General features: G+C 40.5%; 2 protein-coding genes across 2 annotated transcripts in view; both read left to right on the top strand.

The window, feature by feature from the left end:
* mical3b (microtubule associated monooxygenase, calponin and LIM domain containing 3b) overlaps nucleotides 1-19,669 on the top strand; it is a gene marked incomplete at its 5' end in the record, with an annotated part of 45,252 nt that overhangs the window by 1,970 nt on the left and 23,613 nt on the right. The window contains 7 exons of the mRNA XM_080754386.1: nucleotides 550-666; nucleotides 762-863; nucleotides 1,020-1,175; nucleotides 1,359-1,459; nucleotides 15,824-16,081; nucleotides 16,626-16,741; nucleotides 17,700-17,826. Of these exons, the coding sequence (XP_080610512.1) occupies nucleotides 550-666; nucleotides 762-863; nucleotides 1,020-1,175; nucleotides 1,359-1,459; nucleotides 15,824-16,081; nucleotides 16,626-16,741; nucleotides 17,700-17,826 (977 nt within the window). The remainder of the gene's footprint in view (nucleotides 1-549; nucleotides 667-761; nucleotides 864-1,019; nucleotides 1,176-1,358; nucleotides 1,460-15,823; nucleotides 16,082-16,625; nucleotides 16,742-17,699; nucleotides 17,827-19,669) is intronic.
* On the top strand, nucleotides 8,975-14,450 carry LOC308308465 (uncharacterized protein; the record flags this gene model as incomplete). The annotated part of the gene is made up of 8 exons (XM_080753880.1): nucleotides 8,975-9,208; nucleotides 9,592-9,669; nucleotides 10,079-10,159; nucleotides 10,382-10,462; nucleotides 10,862-10,957; nucleotides 11,561-11,823; nucleotides 13,597-13,738; nucleotides 14,446-14,450. Exons 1-8 carry the CDS (start codon nucleotides 9,082-9,084, stop codon nucleotides 14,448-14,450), a joined length of 873 nt encoding a protein of 290 aa, XP_080610006.1. The 5' UTR covers nucleotides 8,975-9,081.

Below are 19,669 nucleotides of genomic sequence, written 5' to 3' on the forward strand. Positions count from 1 at the left end.
TTAGAGAAGCCAGGTTTCAAATGTTTTGAGATACTAAAATGAAGGACTATTTTGAGAATGCTTCTCATTCAATAAGTAACTATTGAGGAGATTGTGACTCAGGAGGTCTACTGGCCGTTTGGGAATTGGAATGTTCCCAGTTCAATCCCTGACTCTTTTGGTTTCGTATCGAAGTGTCCTTGAGCAAAACACTGGACCCCTAAGAGCTCCAGATAAGCAGGTGCCTTGCATGTATTCCTCCACGACAGGTGTGAATGTTTGAGTAAATAGGTGAATGTAACACACATTGCTTTCTTTTATATAAAGGCAATGTAGAAATGCATACCCTTCATTTACGATTATTTCTAGAAGGTTTTTCATGATAATAACTATTATCATGAGAAATATTGTATTTTATATGGTGGAAATCGGCTTCCCTAAGTAGCCTAGAAACCAGACGAATCTGCCAGTGAAATGTATAGCCTACGAATGCATTACATGTACAGTATAACTGGCAAATTTGCCTTCCACCTTTAACAGCCCTATCTGTCTCTCTGTCCATTTCTGCAGGTATCCGCCAGCTTCAGTTGGTACTATTGAAGGTGGCTTTGTTGTTAGGGGTGGAAGTCCATGTCAATGTGGAATTCAAGGAACTGCTGGAGCCACCCGAACACCAGAAACATAGAAGTAAGACTCATTATGTGCGTTAATGACAGACCAACTGTTTGTATATATATTTATAGCTTATGAATAAAGAATAAATATACTGTATATTTACTCAGAGGTGGGATGGAGAATATTGGTGCATCCCAAGTCCCATCCTGTCAGCCAGCTGGAGTTTGATGTCATCATTGGAGCTGATGGACGACGGAACACACTGCCTGGTACATATTCCAACCATAACACAGTCTAATGGCCAATAAAACAATACATGTTCTGGCATAATTAATACACATTATTCATAAATATGAGACGTTAAAGTGATATCACTGGTATACACTTCAGAATAGATAATGCACTGGCTTCCCTGTTTATCATAGGTTTCAGACGCAAGGAATTTAGAGGGAAGCTAGCCATTGCCATCACAGCTAACTTCAAAAACAGGAACACCACTGCTGAGGCCAAGGTAGAGGAGATCAGTGGAGTGGCATTTATCTTCAATCAGAGGTTCTTCCAGGAACTGCGGCAAGATACCGGTCAGACCTTTTGCTATAAAAAAAAAAGAAATGTATTCAAAAGTAGCTTTTTCGTCATTGAATTGAGCTGACTCTTTCCTAATTCAGTAGTTACTGCAATGTTACAAAGTAAAACATTTAGTCAACAAGCTGTGCCTGAGAATAATGGTGGTATCCTTTTGTATTTATATCTGTCTCCTACAGGAATTGACCTAGAAAACATAGTGTACTATAAGGATGACACTCACTATTTTGTAATGACAGCCAAGAAACACAGCCTCCTTGAGAAGGGAGTCATTCTACAGGTAAGAAAAACAACCATAGAAGCCAGAATAAACTGGTACAACTCTGTACACCACTTTTTTGACTGGAGAGCTACTTTTAAAATGACCAGTTCAACATGATCTACCCACCCCCAAAAAATGTACCTGGGGGGGGGGGGGGTTGGAATAGTAGCGGCACTGGCGTTAAGACAAACACACTTGAAATGGGAAATGGAAGTGATACATACACGCTTGAAATGGGAAATGGAAGTGATACAAACACACTTGAAATGGGAAATGGAAGTGATACAAACGCACTTGAAATGGGAAATGGAAGTGATAGGTTTTTGGGTTCTTTGTAATGCTACTGACTTGAAACCAAAGCATTGCATTGGGGGGGTTTGAATACTTTAGAAACAGTGTAGAAGCAATGAAGGGAGCTGACAGGCAAGTCAAGTCACCTTAATTCAAGTGACAGATGCCAAAATGATTTTTTTTTTGTTTATAATTATTTCCCTTTACAGTGGGTTACAACATTTAGCGTCGCCAAGTCTAAAATGACACCTAGAGGTGTCAAGAGGTGCCTAGAGGTACCTCTGTCAAACACGCCTCCAAATTCTTAGCCGCGCCCCCTAGAAATGTGATATTTTATTTCAACGTGTAGTGTGGCTGTTCAGCCACGGGGTGGCGATTCTTCAATATGAGTCGACTATTCGAGTCTATTACTTGTTGGTTACTTGTTATCTCTACCTGCATTGTGAGCTTGTAAATAGTTTCTTTTCAAGTTATTTTTGCACTCAAATTGTAATTATTTGTTTAACCCATTTAGGCCTAGGATTATTGACTGCTTTAACTATTGAAAAATAGCAAATATACAAGCACATGTAGATCTGCTATTTTTTTTAAATCATGTTTTTTTTTGCAAGTCTTTGAATATATCTACTTAAAAGCGAACATTTGTAACTCAAATATTTGCTTCTGGGGGGTCCCTGGAATAACATATTTTGAGATGGGGGGTCCGTGGCCAAATACCTGTAATTTTGGGGGTCCTTCACATGAAAAGGTTTGAGAACAGCATGATTTCGATTTTAGAGGAAGGATTTAGAAGTCGGGTCAAAGATCGGGTCAAAGATATTCAAAGACTTGCACTCATTTTCACAATTTTTCAAAAATAGCAGATCTACAAGCTCACAACACCTCACACTGCAAAGTGTTGTGAGCTTGCAGATTGGCTATTTTCGGCAAATACTTTAGGTGTGGAGGGGAAAAAAGAGCATACTAAGCAGTAAGCACAGAGGTTGAGGTACAAAGGGTTGTGGGGGTCCCTGCTTCATCTCTCTCTCAACTAAGGGGTCCTTGATCTGAAAACGTTGAAGATCCCTTTGCAAAACAACTCTTTGCCATCAAATCTCTTAACATGTTCACAAAATGGAACTCGTGTTTTCATTTGGTAAACACAGCCATATTTTCACATGACACACACATGCATTCATTGAATAAACACAACTAGCTTTTGGCTGAACACTACCAAGCATGAACAGAACACTGAAGAGCAAAATTGAAAACACAATTGTCGAAATGGAACACACTGAATGAATGTCAATTACTCTGGTAAATGAACCAATTCCCTTTTTGTAAAATGACCCAGTGTATGCCCACTTCTCTCATAGACAAACATAAAACAGCACACAAATATGCAGACAAAACATTTTATTGACTGTAGGTCTAAACGTTTACCCCCAAACACTCCAAACAAGCCCACAACGCGTTGTGTGCTTGTAGATCGGCTGTTTTCAATAGTTTTGTGCGACAGTCTTGTATGATGTAGCATGGCTTTTCTTTACCAAAAGCCGTACACATTTGAAACTTGGAGATACAAGTTTTCTGCCCGACAGTGACGATATTTTAGTGATTATGTTGCGAGGAAAACGTTGAGCCATTACATAATAGCCATTTTGGTTAGAACTGACTGAAAATAACTTTGTACTTTATATAATAAATAATATTTTTTCAAGTGTCCAAATAAATTCAAAATATTATCAAATGATCTCGCGGCACCCCTGGACTGCCGTCGTGGCACCCCAGGGTGCCCCATCACCCACTTTGAAAACCCCTGGCCTAGAGTGCCGCATGAAGCCCTGACAGGCCTCAAAGCCCACATCTCCATAAGCCTCCTCCATGGCCTGAAGCAGTGGGACCTGGCTCTGAATTGCTCGCCTGACCCGAAAGTTTAGAGATTTGAATATTTGTGTGTTGTGGATTGATGCTATGAGATTTTATGTGAGAAGTGTGTGCAAACCTGAAAAGTGTGTCTTGTGTTTTGACAACAAGGTGATGTGAAATTTACATCAGAGTGTAAAGAAGGAAAGTCGGAGTCTAATATGATAAGGAAATCTAAAGTAGTAACAAATTGAGTCAAGCGATTGGGGACAGAAGTAAAGGTTGTGAAAATTGTGCCAAATTTAAAAAAAAGTGTTTTAGCAATCGAAAAAAAAACTGTAAGCTGATTTTGATACTATATACTGTATGTATATATATATTCTAGGGCTGGGAGAGAGAGAGAGAGAGAGAGAGAGAGAGAGAGAGAGAGAGAGAGAGAGAGAGAGAGAGAGAGAGAGAGAGAGAGAGAGAGAGCGAGAGGCGGAGAAGTCATCAAATGACAGAACGTTGTGACACAAACAATTACAAAATAATTGGTTCACACACTGTCCCAAAACAACATAAACGTGACATAATAATAATAAGCTAAATATAAGGAAACGAAAAAGACACAACTTTTGTTCACATGTTCAATTGAAATTGTTCTTTATTTGGAAACAAGGCAGTAGGCAACATTTTTCCAATAGCCTCATAAAGTTGTTCATAAAGATGTATTAGTTGTCCCAGACACCTGGACAAACATTTGATTGCGGTTTAATAATAATAATGTAATGCCATCATGGTCATAAATGTAGGCCTAATGCCTGTAGAAATCCTTCTCCATTCCTCCTCTTCTGGTAAATGTCAACGTCTCAGAAGAAGATGTGACAGCGAGGAGGTTTTTGAGAACCAAGCCTCTGACATGACCAATCGCTTTTGCTTTTGTGAAAGGGTCCCTTTCTAATTACAGAGTGAAAGGTCAAGTTAAAATGTCAAACTATTATTTACCACACTGTTTTTCAATACTTTTCGGTAATCATGACATTTTGTGAGAAAACATACGTTTACATTGCCAAAGCAAGTGTCAAAAAATTAAATAAAAACAGTCTATAAGGGAGAACATCACATGGAACATATACAGTAGGACGGTTGGAGGGGGAGCAGCTGACCATATAGGCGACCCTCTAGACAAGCTAATTGCTTCCAATACACAAGTATCTGTGCCAAACATGTTGAACCAGTTCTATTGTCCGCCCGTGTTGAATTGACGGCACACGCAGGCTTCATTGGTGTACTGAGTACATTTACTCGAGTAGGCTATTTTTATTCCACTACAATCTTTTGAAAACAGTTAGATACTTTGCAAATTTCGATTATTAGGCTATAAAGGCATACAACCACTTCAGCCCTACATTTAGGCCATTTGAAAATACAAGCTCACAATATTGCTTAATCTGCTCAAATATTTGTATTTTCTACAAATGGTAGGCTACATTTGTGAAATGACTAGACTATAGGCTCCGTTTTCTTTATACAGCCTACATTTTGATACCAAAACGTCATTACTCAAGCCAATTAAGGCTTATATTTTGAACATGGGATTTCTAAAAGAGTATTTCTACTTTTACTTAAGGAAAACATGTGAGTACTTTTTTTCATCACTGACGGCCTTGCTGATCCCGCCCATAGACGATCGCGCCTCGATCGGCTTGCTCACTCAGCAGCAGAGCAGTTGAGTTCTAACTTCATCTAACTTTCACTAATAATTAATATTGAAATAAGAACAGCAGGATAACAAGTAGACTATTGTGACATTTACATTTGAAAGTTCCTGGTTTGTATATAAAGAAGTTACCTCAAGAGTCACCAGCCAATCGTCATTACTCACAAACAATTACAAAATAATTGGTTCACACACTGTCCCAAAAATAACACAAACGTGACATAATAATAATAAGCTAAATATAAGGAAACGAAAAAGACACAACTTAACCAAAACGAGACCTTTCCTATAATAATAATAATAACAGTGCAGGGACCCTGACGACACTCTCCCACGCCAAATACATTTCCTCATTATGGGGCCGTGGTATTCCATTTGGACATGATTTGGAACAGAGCGACAGAGAGATGGAGAGAGAAAGCGAGCGAGCGAGGATTACGTTTTGTTCTTCTGGTTTAAGTTCATCATGGCTCGGTCAATTATGAAGCCATTAAAACAAATAAAACGTCACCTCTTCCCGTAGAGCTTAAATCGGGCCTAAGTGAGCCCGGCCCAACCCAGCCCGACAGAATTTCAGCCCGGACAGAGCCCAAACCCGATACATAATTGACAATTGGAGACCGGCTCGGCCCGAAGACCGACATTCTAAGTGTGTCATTCTACCATTTTCCAACTGTCTTTATAAAAGACATTGTAGCAAGCACCTTCCTAATTATGAAAAAAAACGTTGGCTGATCTACAGTGCGACATTGATTTGCTATATAAAACCATATTTGATAGATATAACTATCATCTACAATTACTTATTGTAGAGAACGTTATAGGCTATAGGGTATTTTAGCCTATAGTGCGCGTTTCTTGTGGGGAGATTTACAGAAGCGGAATATACCAAGTTAATCAGGGGGAACTTGATAAATATATGGGAGTAAACACGTATGAAAAATAACAAAAGAAAACATTTTTTAATACAAAATTCAACAAATTAAAGTAGCATGACCCCCCTCCAGCCAAAATAAAAAAGTAATGGTCCCCCCTGATAATCAAATTATTATTTGAGAACCCCCCCCCCCCCCCTTATCTATGTTTTAGTTCAAGCCAATTAAAGGCAAGTAAAAAGCTATACAGTATAATAAGCAAGGTATGGTTCATTTTGGTCACTCTCTCTCTCAGCATTAAACTGTATCCTTGGAAAAAAAAAATCAAACATGTTAAATTGAATTTGTTCTTTATTTGGAAACAAGGCAGTAGGCAACAGATACAGTTCAGTCTTCAAATGCAATTACAATTACAATGTTTTACTGTGAATAAAAACGTTTCAGTCTGTCTAACCTTCATCTGCTTATCTTTGCGAAGTTTAACATGGCACATACAATCAAATGTTGCCTATGTGAATCGAAAACAATCAGACTCGGTTAGTCCAATCTCGTCTTTTACGGAGAACATCGTTAATCTTGGTAACAATTGATTGCCTTGCTGCAGCAGTCATTTCGGGGACATCGGAATAGAACCTTTCTTGGCAACAGTTTAAAATAAATTCTTTCAGGTTCTGTGGAAGTATAGATTTCACCCCAGTGCCGTACCAGTTAGCTCTTTTCACCCAAGAATGATACATATGCAAAGGCGTAACATAGCTGAACAGCAGATCGGCATAGCGTGCTGGACGGTTACCATTTTCCAGTTGAAGTAAGCGACTGATCTCGGCTTGTTGATGTTGCGATATTTGACACAGTTGTATGTCTGCCAGCTGTTTTGGTAACACTGTAGTCGCATCAAGGGACACTTCTCTCTGCTCTATCTGTCTCTCTCTCTCCTCGACTGCCGCCTCTCTCTGTGCTGACCGTTTCTCCTTCTCTTCCCACAGTCTTCCTCTCTCTTCCATCTGTTTTTCCAACTGTCTTTCTCTCTCAATGAACCTTTTCTCCATTTCACCTTCTTGCCATTTCAGTTTCCAATAGCTTTCGTTAACCAGTGACTGCGTTGGTGTCGTCGCTGAATCAATATCAGCCACTCTCTGCCTCAACAGCTCCTCTCTCTCTCTCAGGTCACGCTCTCTGTGTGCCAGATCTAATGCAGCATGTTCCTCTGCAATCTGCGTGTTTCGTGCTGTGTCCCTAATGCTTTGCCTCACTCCCTGCAATTCCATCTGGTGTTCTTCGAGAGCTGCCTGGTGATCTTCTTTCAGTTGTTTCACCACACTGTCGTGCGTCTCCGTTAAGATTCGATTCTTCTCGTTCAACTCCGCAGCGAGCTCGACTGACTCTTTGTGAAGGGTTTGGTAGAGGTCAACTGGCTCGTCCATTTCACCAACAGCATTGGACATAACATAAGCCTGTAAATGAGAAAATACCATGATGAGATTTAATGTATTATTTCAAAACGTTTTCTATAATTGTATTAATAGATAAGTAAGAAGGAAACATCTAAGAAATCCCATACATTAGAAAAGAAGTACTGAAATAGCAGATCTACAAGCAACATGTCTAGTTTGGGTCCCAGGCAAACATTTAATTTCTCTTTTGGGTTTTAGTTAAACCAAGACACGGGCACAAGATTAAAATAAGTTATACAACTCACCGCTCTCTTTTCCACAGAACGTTTTTTCGACGGAGGCACATACAGATCTGGTCCATTTGGTGATGGTGCAATCGCCACCTGCATGGTCAAAAAAAGGATCAATAATGCAATATAGAAATACTCCGGAATTACAAATGTAGCTACAGTTGCTGCTATTAAAATGGCAAACTATTATTTACCTCCCCCCCCCCCCCCACCCTAAGTCAATATTTGGATCCAAGGTGTTGTGGAGAAGAAGTAAAACTAACCGTCTTTCTTTTGGCTGGTTTGGGTTTTCTCGTTGCGGGTCCTGGTCCGTTTGATAATAGGGAAGAGATAGAGAAATAGCCCATCCCCGTAGATAATGTCCAGAAATATGCTCCATAGGCTATAAATGTTCCGACCTTCATCTTCCAGGTGACTTTGGTTGGTGTTTCACTTCACCTCGCTAAAAACCTCCTTTTGCGGGACTCATTGAAATATGCGAACAGACGATAATAATATGGATTTGGGAGCATAGCCTAATTACAAAGCATGTCTCATTAAAAACAATATATATTTTATAGTTGAAGGGTAAATACACAGTATAGGCTGGGAACATGACACAGTTCAGTTGAGATTTTTTATTTTTATTTTGGAGGTGGGGGTAGAATACTGTATAGGCTACAGTAGAGCTACATCACGAGTAGACATACAGCCTTTGCAGACAGCCAGGATGTGGAGGCGGGCTTTGACGCTGGGTGACGCCCTGCTCACATTGAAAGGGACAAAGCCGACGTGTGATATCGGCTGAGTGCCAGGAATGCAGTTTGGCCAGTGCTCTCATAACTGTATGCTCAATCCCTCAGGCGCCCCCTGGACTACATCACCGTCGGCGTGAGCGTCTGGGAAACCGGGGATTTCCCCGCTGGGCCGGCCGGACGAGTCGCAGCGAGCGGCCGCTGTGAGGTCACTGTGGTGTATGTTATTATGCATTATATGCTGGTAATAATAATGTAGACGGCAGACACAGCGGTTACTCTATTAAAATGAGAAACAGCCCCATCTAGTTGTTGTAGGGAGGTACTACTACCAGCCTCCCAGGCTGCCCACAATGATTACGAGTGGCTGCAGCTGGCTACAGGGCAGCAGATTCCAATGAAGCCGACGACGGCCGTTGTACCAAACAATTGAAATATACTACTAAGGGTTTAGTGAGCTAAGGGCAGCCGCGAACTCAACATTTCCCATCTGGTAACACTGTCCATGGATGATGGACAAGAAGAAGGGGTTGGGAGGAGCAGAAAAAGAAAGACTGCGAAAAAGGAAAGCTGCAGCTAAATGTCACAAACTCGACACGTTTTTCCCCAAGCGTGTCCGTGTCCAACAGGAGACAGGTAAATATACACTTATCCTGTGTTAACTTAGCTACTAACGTTAATGTTAGCCAGCCCAGGCTGTACTGGGCTGGCAGCCAAACTAAGCCAAACAATAACAGTGCAGCCACAGGTTGCCAAACTTTGTCTAGCTGCCTGTGACTGAGTATATAGCTAACGTTAGCCAGTCACTCACTGACAGTCAATTTTGGCGTTTGTTGACATATTGTAAAGTTATTGATTTATGCATTAAAAGAGTGAACAGGTCGAGTGAGGGCGAGGCTTTGTTAATGTGCTGAGTGACTACAAGAAAAACTAGTTTTTAGGTTGACATTATTGTAGGCCTATACTATTTTATAATATTATGTCGCATTGTTTTAATTTTTACACTGATTTTTTGCTAGTTGAAGACGTGAACCATGACGAAGACCCAGTTCCACCCAGTTCCACAAGCCAAACTTTACAGCCAGAGCCAGCACAAGGTGGGAGTAGCACTGTGTTTAAGTTGTTTAGTCAAATTATGTACAAACCACTGTTATTTTTTATATAGATCTGTATTTTTTAGCCCGCCTCATGGCTCATTCACAATGAACATAGGCCTACTGTTGTTTTTAGAAATAGAATGCATGTTTGCATGTGTAGAGTGGAGGTGAACGTTTTATGCATAATGAAAAATGACAAGTTAGTGCCCATAAAGCTGGTTAATTAATTGGCATGACATGAAAAGCAAATATTGGCATGATGATGAGTCATGGTAAGACATTGGACCTTATGCAAAACTTTGTTTCTTGTGTCCAAGCTGGTGTTTATTTTTTATTTGTTGCATTCCTAAGACAAAATTGTGATTATAATAAATGTACCCCCATTGTTTGCCTTTTTTTCTTGTCCAAGCTGGTGTTAGCACCGTTACCTGCATGGACACGAGTGATGAGGACACCAGCAGTAGCCATGATGTGACAGAGAGGTTTGCAGGTAAGATGGCTCACTGAATGTCCAGTTTTGGGGAGGAACTTTGCTATTTGTGATGTTAAAGGAGTAGTTCACCCCCAAAATGACTTTTCTTCTATTGATTACTCACCATGGAGACTTGAGTTCAATAATGTTGTTTTTTATTTTTTATTTGTTGCATTCCTAAGACAAAAATGTGATTATAATAAATGTACCCCCATTGTTTGCCTTTTTTTCTTGTCCAAGCTGGTGTTAGCACCGTTACCTGCATGGACACGAGTGATGAGGACACGAGTAGTAGCCATGATGTGACAGAGAGGTTTGCAGGTAAGATGGCTCACTGAATGTCCAGTTTGGGGAGGAACTTTGCTATTTGTGATGTTAAAGGAGTAGTTCACCCCCAAAATGACTTTTCTTCTATTGATTACTCACCATGGAGACTTGAGTTCAATAATGTTGTTTTTTATTTTTTATTTGTTGCATTTTTTTTGTATGTGTTGCATTCCTAAGACAAAAATGTGATTATAGTAAATTTATGCCCATTGTTTCCGGATGGGGACCCAAATGGAATTTGGGTCTCCATTCAGAATCAACGGGGGGTACATTTCTTGCAATGAATTTCATTCTAATGAGAGTGGATGAGTATAATTATATTGGTAGCTGTGAGTGTCCTAAGCATTGCTTAATTTAAGCTTGTGAATTTGTGATTGAATCCTTGTGCATTAGATACACAAGAAGGGAGAGCCGTAACTGATCCAGCAGCTCAACGGCAGGATACTGAACCTGAAGCTACCAACGGGGCAGACCAAGGGGACCCTGCAGGTAAAAGATTGCTCAATGAATCAGAGTCCAGTTTGAAAAAAGAGAATTCCACTTTAAAGGGGTAGTTCACTCCCAATCTTTTTTTCTTTTTCTTTTTTAATTGATTACTCACCCCATGGAGCATTCCTAAGATGATAATAAATGTACCCCCATTGATTCCGGATGGGGACCTGAATGCATTTGGTTCCCTATCCGGAATCAATGGGGGAAAAAATCACTGTAATAAAAATGTAGTCTGAGGAATGCGACAAACACAAAAACATATTATTGAACTCAAGTCTCCATGGCATGAGTAATCAATAGAAACAATATTTTGGGGGTGAACTACTCCTTTGCTATTTGTGATGTTAAAGGTGAGGAGAAGTCTGCTACTTTTAACAATTTTTGGCATGAATCTGAATCATAGCCACCATAAATTCACTGATCACTCCAGTATTGCGCAAGATCAAGATTTTTGGGTGACCAGATTTTCAATGTAAGGAGAGTAGATGAGGATAATTATATTGGTAGCTGTGTCCTAAGCAAGAGGCTTGTGGTATATACTATTGTCTCGGTTTGCTAAAGCTTTTATTGTGAATTTGTGATTGAATCCTTGTGCATTAGATACACAAGGGAGAGCCGTAACTGATCCAGCAGCTCAACGGCAGGATACTGAACCTGAAGCTACCAACGGGACAGACCAAGGGGACCCTGCGGGTAGTTTTGATTACTTCACTCGACCTCACTCAAAGGACCTGGACTTTTTTTTTTCTTTTCACCCCCAACAACCATCAAATGTGCATATACCAAAAGTGTTTTACTACAAACATGGTACTGTTCGCAAGTGGCTTACGTACAACGAAAAGAATAAATCTCTGTACTGTTCTGTTTGTCTGGCATTTGCCCCCTTTCTTAGCGAGGGAATTTTCATTAAGGGTGGGATGAGGGATTGGAACCATTGTCATCAAAGGGTAAACGAACATGAACAAAGTCAAACCCACACAGACAGTGCAAATGGCTATTTCATGAGAGCACACAAGGCAGATGTCAAAAGCTTGTTGACAGGAAACCAAATGTCTTTACATATGGAGCAAGTGAAAAAAAAACGTCAGGTCATGGAGCGTGTTGTAGATGTTGTGAAAGTTATAGGAAAATGTGGGCTGAGCTACAGGGGAGAGGAAGAGGCAGGGTATGCTTTAGAAAACAGTGCTGCTAATCATGGCAATGCCCTTGAGTTGATTCTCCTTTTGAGTTAATATGACATGTGCATCAAACAGCATGTAGACCAAGTTATTGAAGAAAGCAAGCAGCAGCATGAAAGAGGTTCAAAAGGCAGAGGATCTTTAGTGACCCTGCTATCCAAAGACACTATTAACAAAGTGTTGGATGCCATCAGTCAGCTGATAAAATCAACAATAGCTGAGGAAGTGAGAGAAGCTGGCATGTTTTCAGTTCAACTCGATACGACACAGGATATCAGCACCAAAGACCAGTGCTCCATCATAGTACGATATGTGACTGATGTCATTCACGAAAGGCTGATTGCTGTAGTGGACTGTGAGTCCTCTACAGGGGAATATTTCAAAGAGCTACTGAAGACAGTGCTAGAGAAGCTTAATATTGACATCAGCACATGTGTGGGCAACTCGACAGATGGCGCAGCGAATATGCAGGGAAGATATCGGGGGTTTTCTACTTTACTTTCTGAGCTGTCGCCGCACCAGATTCATCTGTGGTGCTATGCACATGTTTTGAACCTGGTCCTATCAGACACCACTGGCAGTGCGGTGCAAAGTTTAACCCTCTTTTCATTGCTGAATGACATTGCCGTTTTCTTGCGCGATTCATACAAACGAATGCGGACGTGGACAGGGATCAGTCAGGGCAATAGACGACTGTGCCCAATAGGGGCAACTAGGTGGTGGGCTAAGGATCAAGCACTTAGTAAAGTGTTTGGGAGCTTTGGAAGTCCCAATGGAGCCTTGTTTGTGGAGGTGCTCCTTACTCTAAGCAGTATTGTAGATGAAGAGAGACCGAATGCTCCTATGAAGGTCAAGGCCCAGGGCTTCATTGAAGGCCTTTTGAGGTATGAAACTGTAGTCACTGCTCAAATGTTCCTCAGAATTTTTGAGTTTACTGCCCCTCTCTCAAGTTACTTACAGACCAAGGGGATGGATATCATAACAGCTCAACGTCTGGTTAAGGGGGCAGAGGATGGTCTCAGGAAGTGCTCTAGGGACTTTAAAGGAGTTAAGGATGCAGCTGATAAGTTTGTTATGTGGGCAAATGAAAAGTTGGAAGAGGAAGATTGTGAGCTGGTAGTGCAGAGTACCTTTCCTGAAAGAAGGGCCAGGAAAAAAAAAACAATGCCAGGAGAGCTTGCAGCAGATGAGCCACAACCATCAGCAGTGGCAGACTTTGAGGTGAAAGTGCATAATATCATTACAGATACAGTGACAAACTGTATCCAGACAAGGTTTTCTGCTAATGCCACAATTTGCTCTGACTTTGCCTGTCTAGATCCTAGAAACTTTAAAGATGTGCAGGAAAATAGTCTACCTAGCTCAGCTCTGGAAGACCTAAGCAAATGTCTGCTAAAGTTTGATGACCAAGCTACCGCTGATGCATTACGTAAAGAACTGTACCATCTTGCATGTCAGTGGGACAGCCTCAAAAAATCCCCTCTGGAGGATTATAAGTACAGGACAGCTAGTGAAATCCCACAGGGAACTGAGGGAAGTGCGGAAGATCCCATCGTGGTACTGGAGGATGTTGAACTAGAGAACAAAACTTGTGTTTCCTGTAAGAACTGTGTTGTTTGTGTCTATCTCATCCTCTCTCGGTACAACCTTCTAACAAAAACGTACCATATGATCGCACTAGCCTACAAGTTGCTTTTAACCCTGTCCGTCACACAAGTGGCCTGCGAGAGAAGCTTTTCTACATTAAAGTTTATCAAAAACAGACTCAGGAGCACTTTAACCCAAAACAAACTTGAGGCATTCATGCTCATGAGCACTGAGAAAGCGATTCTCATGTCTCTGAAAAACGATGCTATTATAAACTCAGTTGCAGAGACCAGTGCACTGCTCAGGCGCATATTAATGTTTTGATGGGACAAAAAAAAAAAGAGCCAGGTTGTAAAATGCTTTTAGATAGCAAGCCAAACTGGTCAATTTAAAGAGACCACTGCACTGCTGAGGTTTTAATTTTTGTTGGTCAGGTTTTTATTTATGTTGGTCTTGGTAAATCTACATTGTGAAATGGTAATATACCTACCTCATTCATGTTTTTAGATACAAGTCAAACTGTTTCATTTAGAGAGAACACTGCACTGCTCAGGTTTTTATTTGTTTAATGTTTATTTGTGTTGGTCAGGTTTTTATTTATGTTTACTGTATTACTTTATGGTGGTCTTAGTATATGTCATGACCACGGCCTCTACAGTAAGCCATGTGACTGTTTGCCTATGAGTGTGCCTCTGCCCCTCCCTTGCTCTGCTCCAGGAGTCTGATTGCCGTGAGTGCAGTTATTGTTGTTGTTGTTATTGTATTGAGTTCAGTATTTCTGTGAGTTGTATTATTCAATGCCTTTTATCAGTAAACAGTTTGTGACCTTCAACTGCTGCCTTGTCTGAGTTCCTGCACATAATTCCTACAACACCACCAGTTCCTGACAGTATAAATTGACAATTAATTAATAAATAATGCTCAAAATTTTTTTGCTCGCGCGCTACGCGCGCTCGCATAGGGCCGGTCTGATGCAAATCCCAGGGCTGAAAATTCCTCCCACACCGAGCCTGGACTACATGATTATAAATGTTTATAATTGAGAACTGAGAGGTGCAGTAATCAATGATATATAGACACTGTGAAGTAATGACCACCAAATTTAATTTGTAAATACTAAAGTAAAATACAAATACCTCAACATTGAACTCAAGTAATTCTTAGAACTTAGGTAATACATCATTACACCAACACCAATTACATCAAATGCAAAGAAATAGTAGAATTAGTTGGCTAATCTAAGAAAAACATGGGTAGACACATGTTTTCAAACCAACAAGGAAACAAAGACAGACAAGCGAACAGCAGAGCTTTTCCATAATGAAACATGCTCTCTCTGAAACAGTGGAACTGTTATTACTGTAAGTGCTGGTAATAAGCTCATTGTCATGTGAACTGTTAACTTTATAATTATCCGTTTTAGTCCCATAGCCAGTTTTAAATGGACCCTTACAAATACAAATGAGACATTTAATTAACATTTAATGAAAAAGTCCTATGCCAAAATGTATTTTTACACCATTTAAAGTATAATTACTCTCTAGTATCTACAGTAGTCTCTTCTGTGGTTCATTTCAATTCATTTCAATCCCCAGCAAAATAGTTAAACTAATTGCTCTGCTATGCCATCTAGTGTCACTTGACTGTATTGCAGAAGATAAGCTGAAAGGACGGCCTCCTATTTTTAGACACTCCCATCTCCAGAGAGACCGGTGGGTGTCCAGAGGTACCTACAGATACCTGAGGCGACTCAATTTTCTGTGAACCACTGTATATTAGGGGCATGTTATATGGTCTACCTGCACAGCCTTTGTGATCTACTGGTAGATCACGATCTACCTTTTGGGCACCCCTGCTGTACACTATATTATGACATGCAGCTATCGGTTATATTCACTACTCTTTCAGAATAACCGAGAAGCGTAAATCTTTGTATTGTTTTACAATTTAATAATAATCAGCCCTATTTCGTTCTTCACTGTAAAATAGTATAGATTATTTTACTTAAATCGATTATTTGTATAGTAGTCAATTAAATCCATTTGTTTGATTAACTGTTGTACCACTAATGATATTATACATATACTACTTGCATCAGGATTATGTTGACACAGAGCTGCTCCTCTCACGCGAGAACGTGGACCAGAATGCACTGCAAGCATATGCCCGAGAGGCAGCAGACTTCTCTACCAATCATCAGCTGCCATCGTTGGATTTTGCCATGAACCACTATGGGCAGCCAGACGTGGCAATGTTTGACTTCACCTGCATGTACGCCTCAGAGAATGCTGCCCGGGTCCGCCAGAGACAAGGATACCAGCTGTTGATCACACTGGTGGGAGACAGTCTGCTAGAAGTAAGGAATGGTGTGGATATAGAGGCAAAGTAGAGGACGAGGTGTGTGTGTGTGTGTGTGTGTGTGTGTGTGTGTGTGTGTGTGTGTGTGTGTGTGTGTGTGTGTGTGTGTGTGTGTGTGTGTGTGTGTGTGTGTGTGTGTGTGTGTGTGTGTGTGTGTGTGTGTGTGTGTGTGTGAAGCAAAACTAGTACATCTGCAGTGGTAATTAGCCAGTAGCTATGCCCCTCCCAAAAAGCTTTTGTCCAATGCTAGCTTAGAATAACTTCCTGCTTGCCAAGGTTTGCCTTGGCAACAGCCTTGGCAAGCTGCCGGTTGCTAAGCTTGCATTGGACAAAAGCTTTTAGGGGAGGGGCATAGCTACTGGCTAATTGGTCTTCCTGATTTGTAATTTGGACATCATTGCAATTGCCTCTCTCTGTCAGGAGAGGGAGACAATGTACAAAACGTAAGGATTGTAGTTTTAACTGCAATAAAAGTGTCTTCCATGGGAATTAATAGTTTTCAGAACATTATGAGTCATGATGGTTTGTGTGTCTCGTTTCAGCCATTTTGGCCTATGGGAACAGGTATAGCACGAGGCTTCTTGGCAGCTTTGGACACAGCATGGATGATTCGCAGCTGGGCTCAAGGCAGTGACCCACTGGATGTATTGGCTGAAAGGTGAAAACACACCCTGACACAACTCCTAATGCCATTTACATTGCCATCCAGGTATCAATACTGCAATGTAGAAATACTCTGTTACAAGTGAAAGTCAGGCAATTTAAAATGTACTTGAGCAAAAGTACAAAAGTATTGTTATCAAAATGTGCTTTAAGTACCAAAAGTTAAAGTAGTTATTCTGTGGACTGTCCCATTTCGCAAGTTCAAAATGTGTAAAAATAATTTGATAATAGCAGATCTACAAGCTCACAAAAAAGCATTGCAAGCTTGTTTATCAGCTATTTTCAAATAGCTGAAAAAATGGTATTTAGGGCTGAGGTTTTCATATAATTGTAGTGTAGTAAAAGTACAATATTTGCCTCTGAGATGTAGTGGAGAGAAAGTAAAAGTACCTCAAAACTGCGCTTAAGTATTGTAGACTGTAGTACTTAAGTAAATGTACTTAGTTACTTTACACCACTGTACTTAGTCGCTGACTAGATCAGTGGTTCTCAACCTTTTCAGGCTGCGACCCCCAAAATAATCATATTTGAACTGACAAGCACTAAGAGTTGAGGCAATACATTTTGTGTTACACAGTGCTTCTGTGAAAATAGCCGCTCTACATGCTCACAACGCCTCGCAACGCTGTGCTATTTTCACAATTTCTGCCTCTAATATTTGACAATTTGGCCAAAGTGATTCCTTTTGGAGGTATTAAAAAGTCCTTAAATGTCACTTTAGAAATGTGCAGATACCCTCTATACACTTAAACCTTATGTTGGTTTGTTTACTGTTAAGAGAGAAAACAATGTTGCACATTAAGTCAATCATCTGGGGACCCCACAAAATAATTTGGGGACACCCCTGGGGGGCCCGACCCACAGGTTGAGAACCACTGGACTAGATAATCCTTCACACTCTTTCTCTCATTGCTCTGACTTCTTCTGTCTGCTGTGGTCTCTCTGTCGTTCAGGGAGAGTCTGTATCGCCTACTTCCTCAGACCACTCCAGAGAACATTAACAAGAACATCTGTCTGTACACTGTGGATCCAGCTACACGTTACCCTAACATCAACCCTTTGCTCCTCACGCCAGCTCAGGTCCACACACAAACCACACACATGCACACACACACAGCTCTCATGCTTAACTAAGTTAAAGATGTGGTTATTTTTTTTCACTCCTACAACATAATCATCAGGTATTATAATTATACTTGGAGAAAGATTTCTTACAAGAAAGTGTACAGAAAGTGTTACAATTTTGTTTTTATGTGGCCACATCCAACCTGTTCATTAAAGGAGTAGTTCTGGTTTATATTGACTACTCACGTCATGGAGACTTGAGTTGGATCATATTTTTTGTTTTTTGTTGCATTCCTAAGTCAAAAAATGTATTACAATAAATTTACCTCAATTGATTCCGGATGGGGACCCGAATGCATTTTGGGTCCCCATCCGGAATCAATGGGGGTAAATTCACTATAATCATTTTTTGTGCGACAAATACAAAAAAATATTATTGATTTTAAGTATCCATGGCGTGAGTAATCAATAGAAAAAATGTCATTTTGGGGGTGAACTACTCCTTTATGCCTGGTTGTCAGGTAGGTGGTGACAAAGCTGCAGTTAGCCACACCCACAGATGTTGTTGAATCGTGAAAAGGGGAGGGGATGATTTTATGATGTCATTAAATCTGATTGGGCCTTTTGACTCAGAGGCTTTCAGGAATTAAACAAAATTACAAAGGGAAGACATATTTGCATATTATAACCACAGTTGGGGTCTATTAGAGTAATGTTAGTCTGGTAGGATTCACCTCGAAACATGGACTGCAGATTGTTGTAGTGTTGTTGTTTGTTGTTTCTATTCTTAATGTTTTGAAGGTTTGCACAGGGCTCTACATCCTGTATTGTCCGCGACCGAGTATTTCCCGGTGAACCTAAGCGCAAAGGTGGGGGCCGATGGGCAAGGAGGGTTGCAAGCTTATGAGAAACAACTAAAATAAGACCTTAAAACCTGGCGAAAACAGTTGCGTGCATTAGTGCAAGATGACGATAAAGGAAACCGTTAAATGGAGAACATTAAATTAACTTCTGAAAAGCCTACACAGCCTTAAAACATGGCAAAAACAGTTGCGTGCATTAGCGCAAGATTAGATGAGGATAAAGGAAATCATTAGGAAAACATTAAATTAACTTCTGAAAAGGCTTCTAAGCCTACACTATTAGCCTACTAAAAACTAGTGAACCGCGATCTTGCCACACATGAATAATTGTGGTTGTAAACAATAACACAGACAATATAAATCCTTAGTCTAGTTGTGGGAAGAAAAGCATATCATCGGCCGAAATAACTTTTAAATATCTTGCAATTGGCGACGAGTCTCTTACTAATTCGGCAAGAGTGCCTCTCATTCTCAATACATAAAGGCTAAGCTATATAACCTCTCCATCATCAGCAATAGTCAGTGGTGCCGCTGGTGCGTGTTCCCCACACTCCCAAGCCCCCACCGTTGCGCTTAGGTTCACCGGGAAATACTCGGTTGCGCGTCTGCGTATTGTCCAGGCTCAGATTCTGAGCCTGGGACAACTTCCTGGCCAGGAATATCATAGTTTTGGCCCAGAGGTTCTTCTCGCCCCCTAGTGGCGAGAAAAATAACTTCTGGGAACTCAGATTGGAGTAATGTTAACTCCATAGACAGATACAAAACAAAAAAAAGTACAAAACTATGGCACCACCTCTTTAAAGGCCCTGCCCAGTGACTCCACAGTTAATATCAAATGAAAGTATTCAAACAAGCTTTTGTCTAATTTAGCCACTTTGATTGATTGATTGATTGATTGAAGAATCTATTAGAAGTTTGCATCGGAAAAGGTACATTCTCATGACAGTACAGTTCACTGGTACAAGGTCAACTAAAAGGATACACTCAGGAAAAGA

Source organism: Nannobrachium achirus (genome assembly GCF_963921795.1).
Source record: "Nannobrachium achirus genome assembly, chromosome: 23".
Lineage (NCBI taxonomy): Eukaryota > Metazoa > Chordata > Actinopteri > Myctophiformes > Myctophidae > Nannobrachium > Nannobrachium achirus.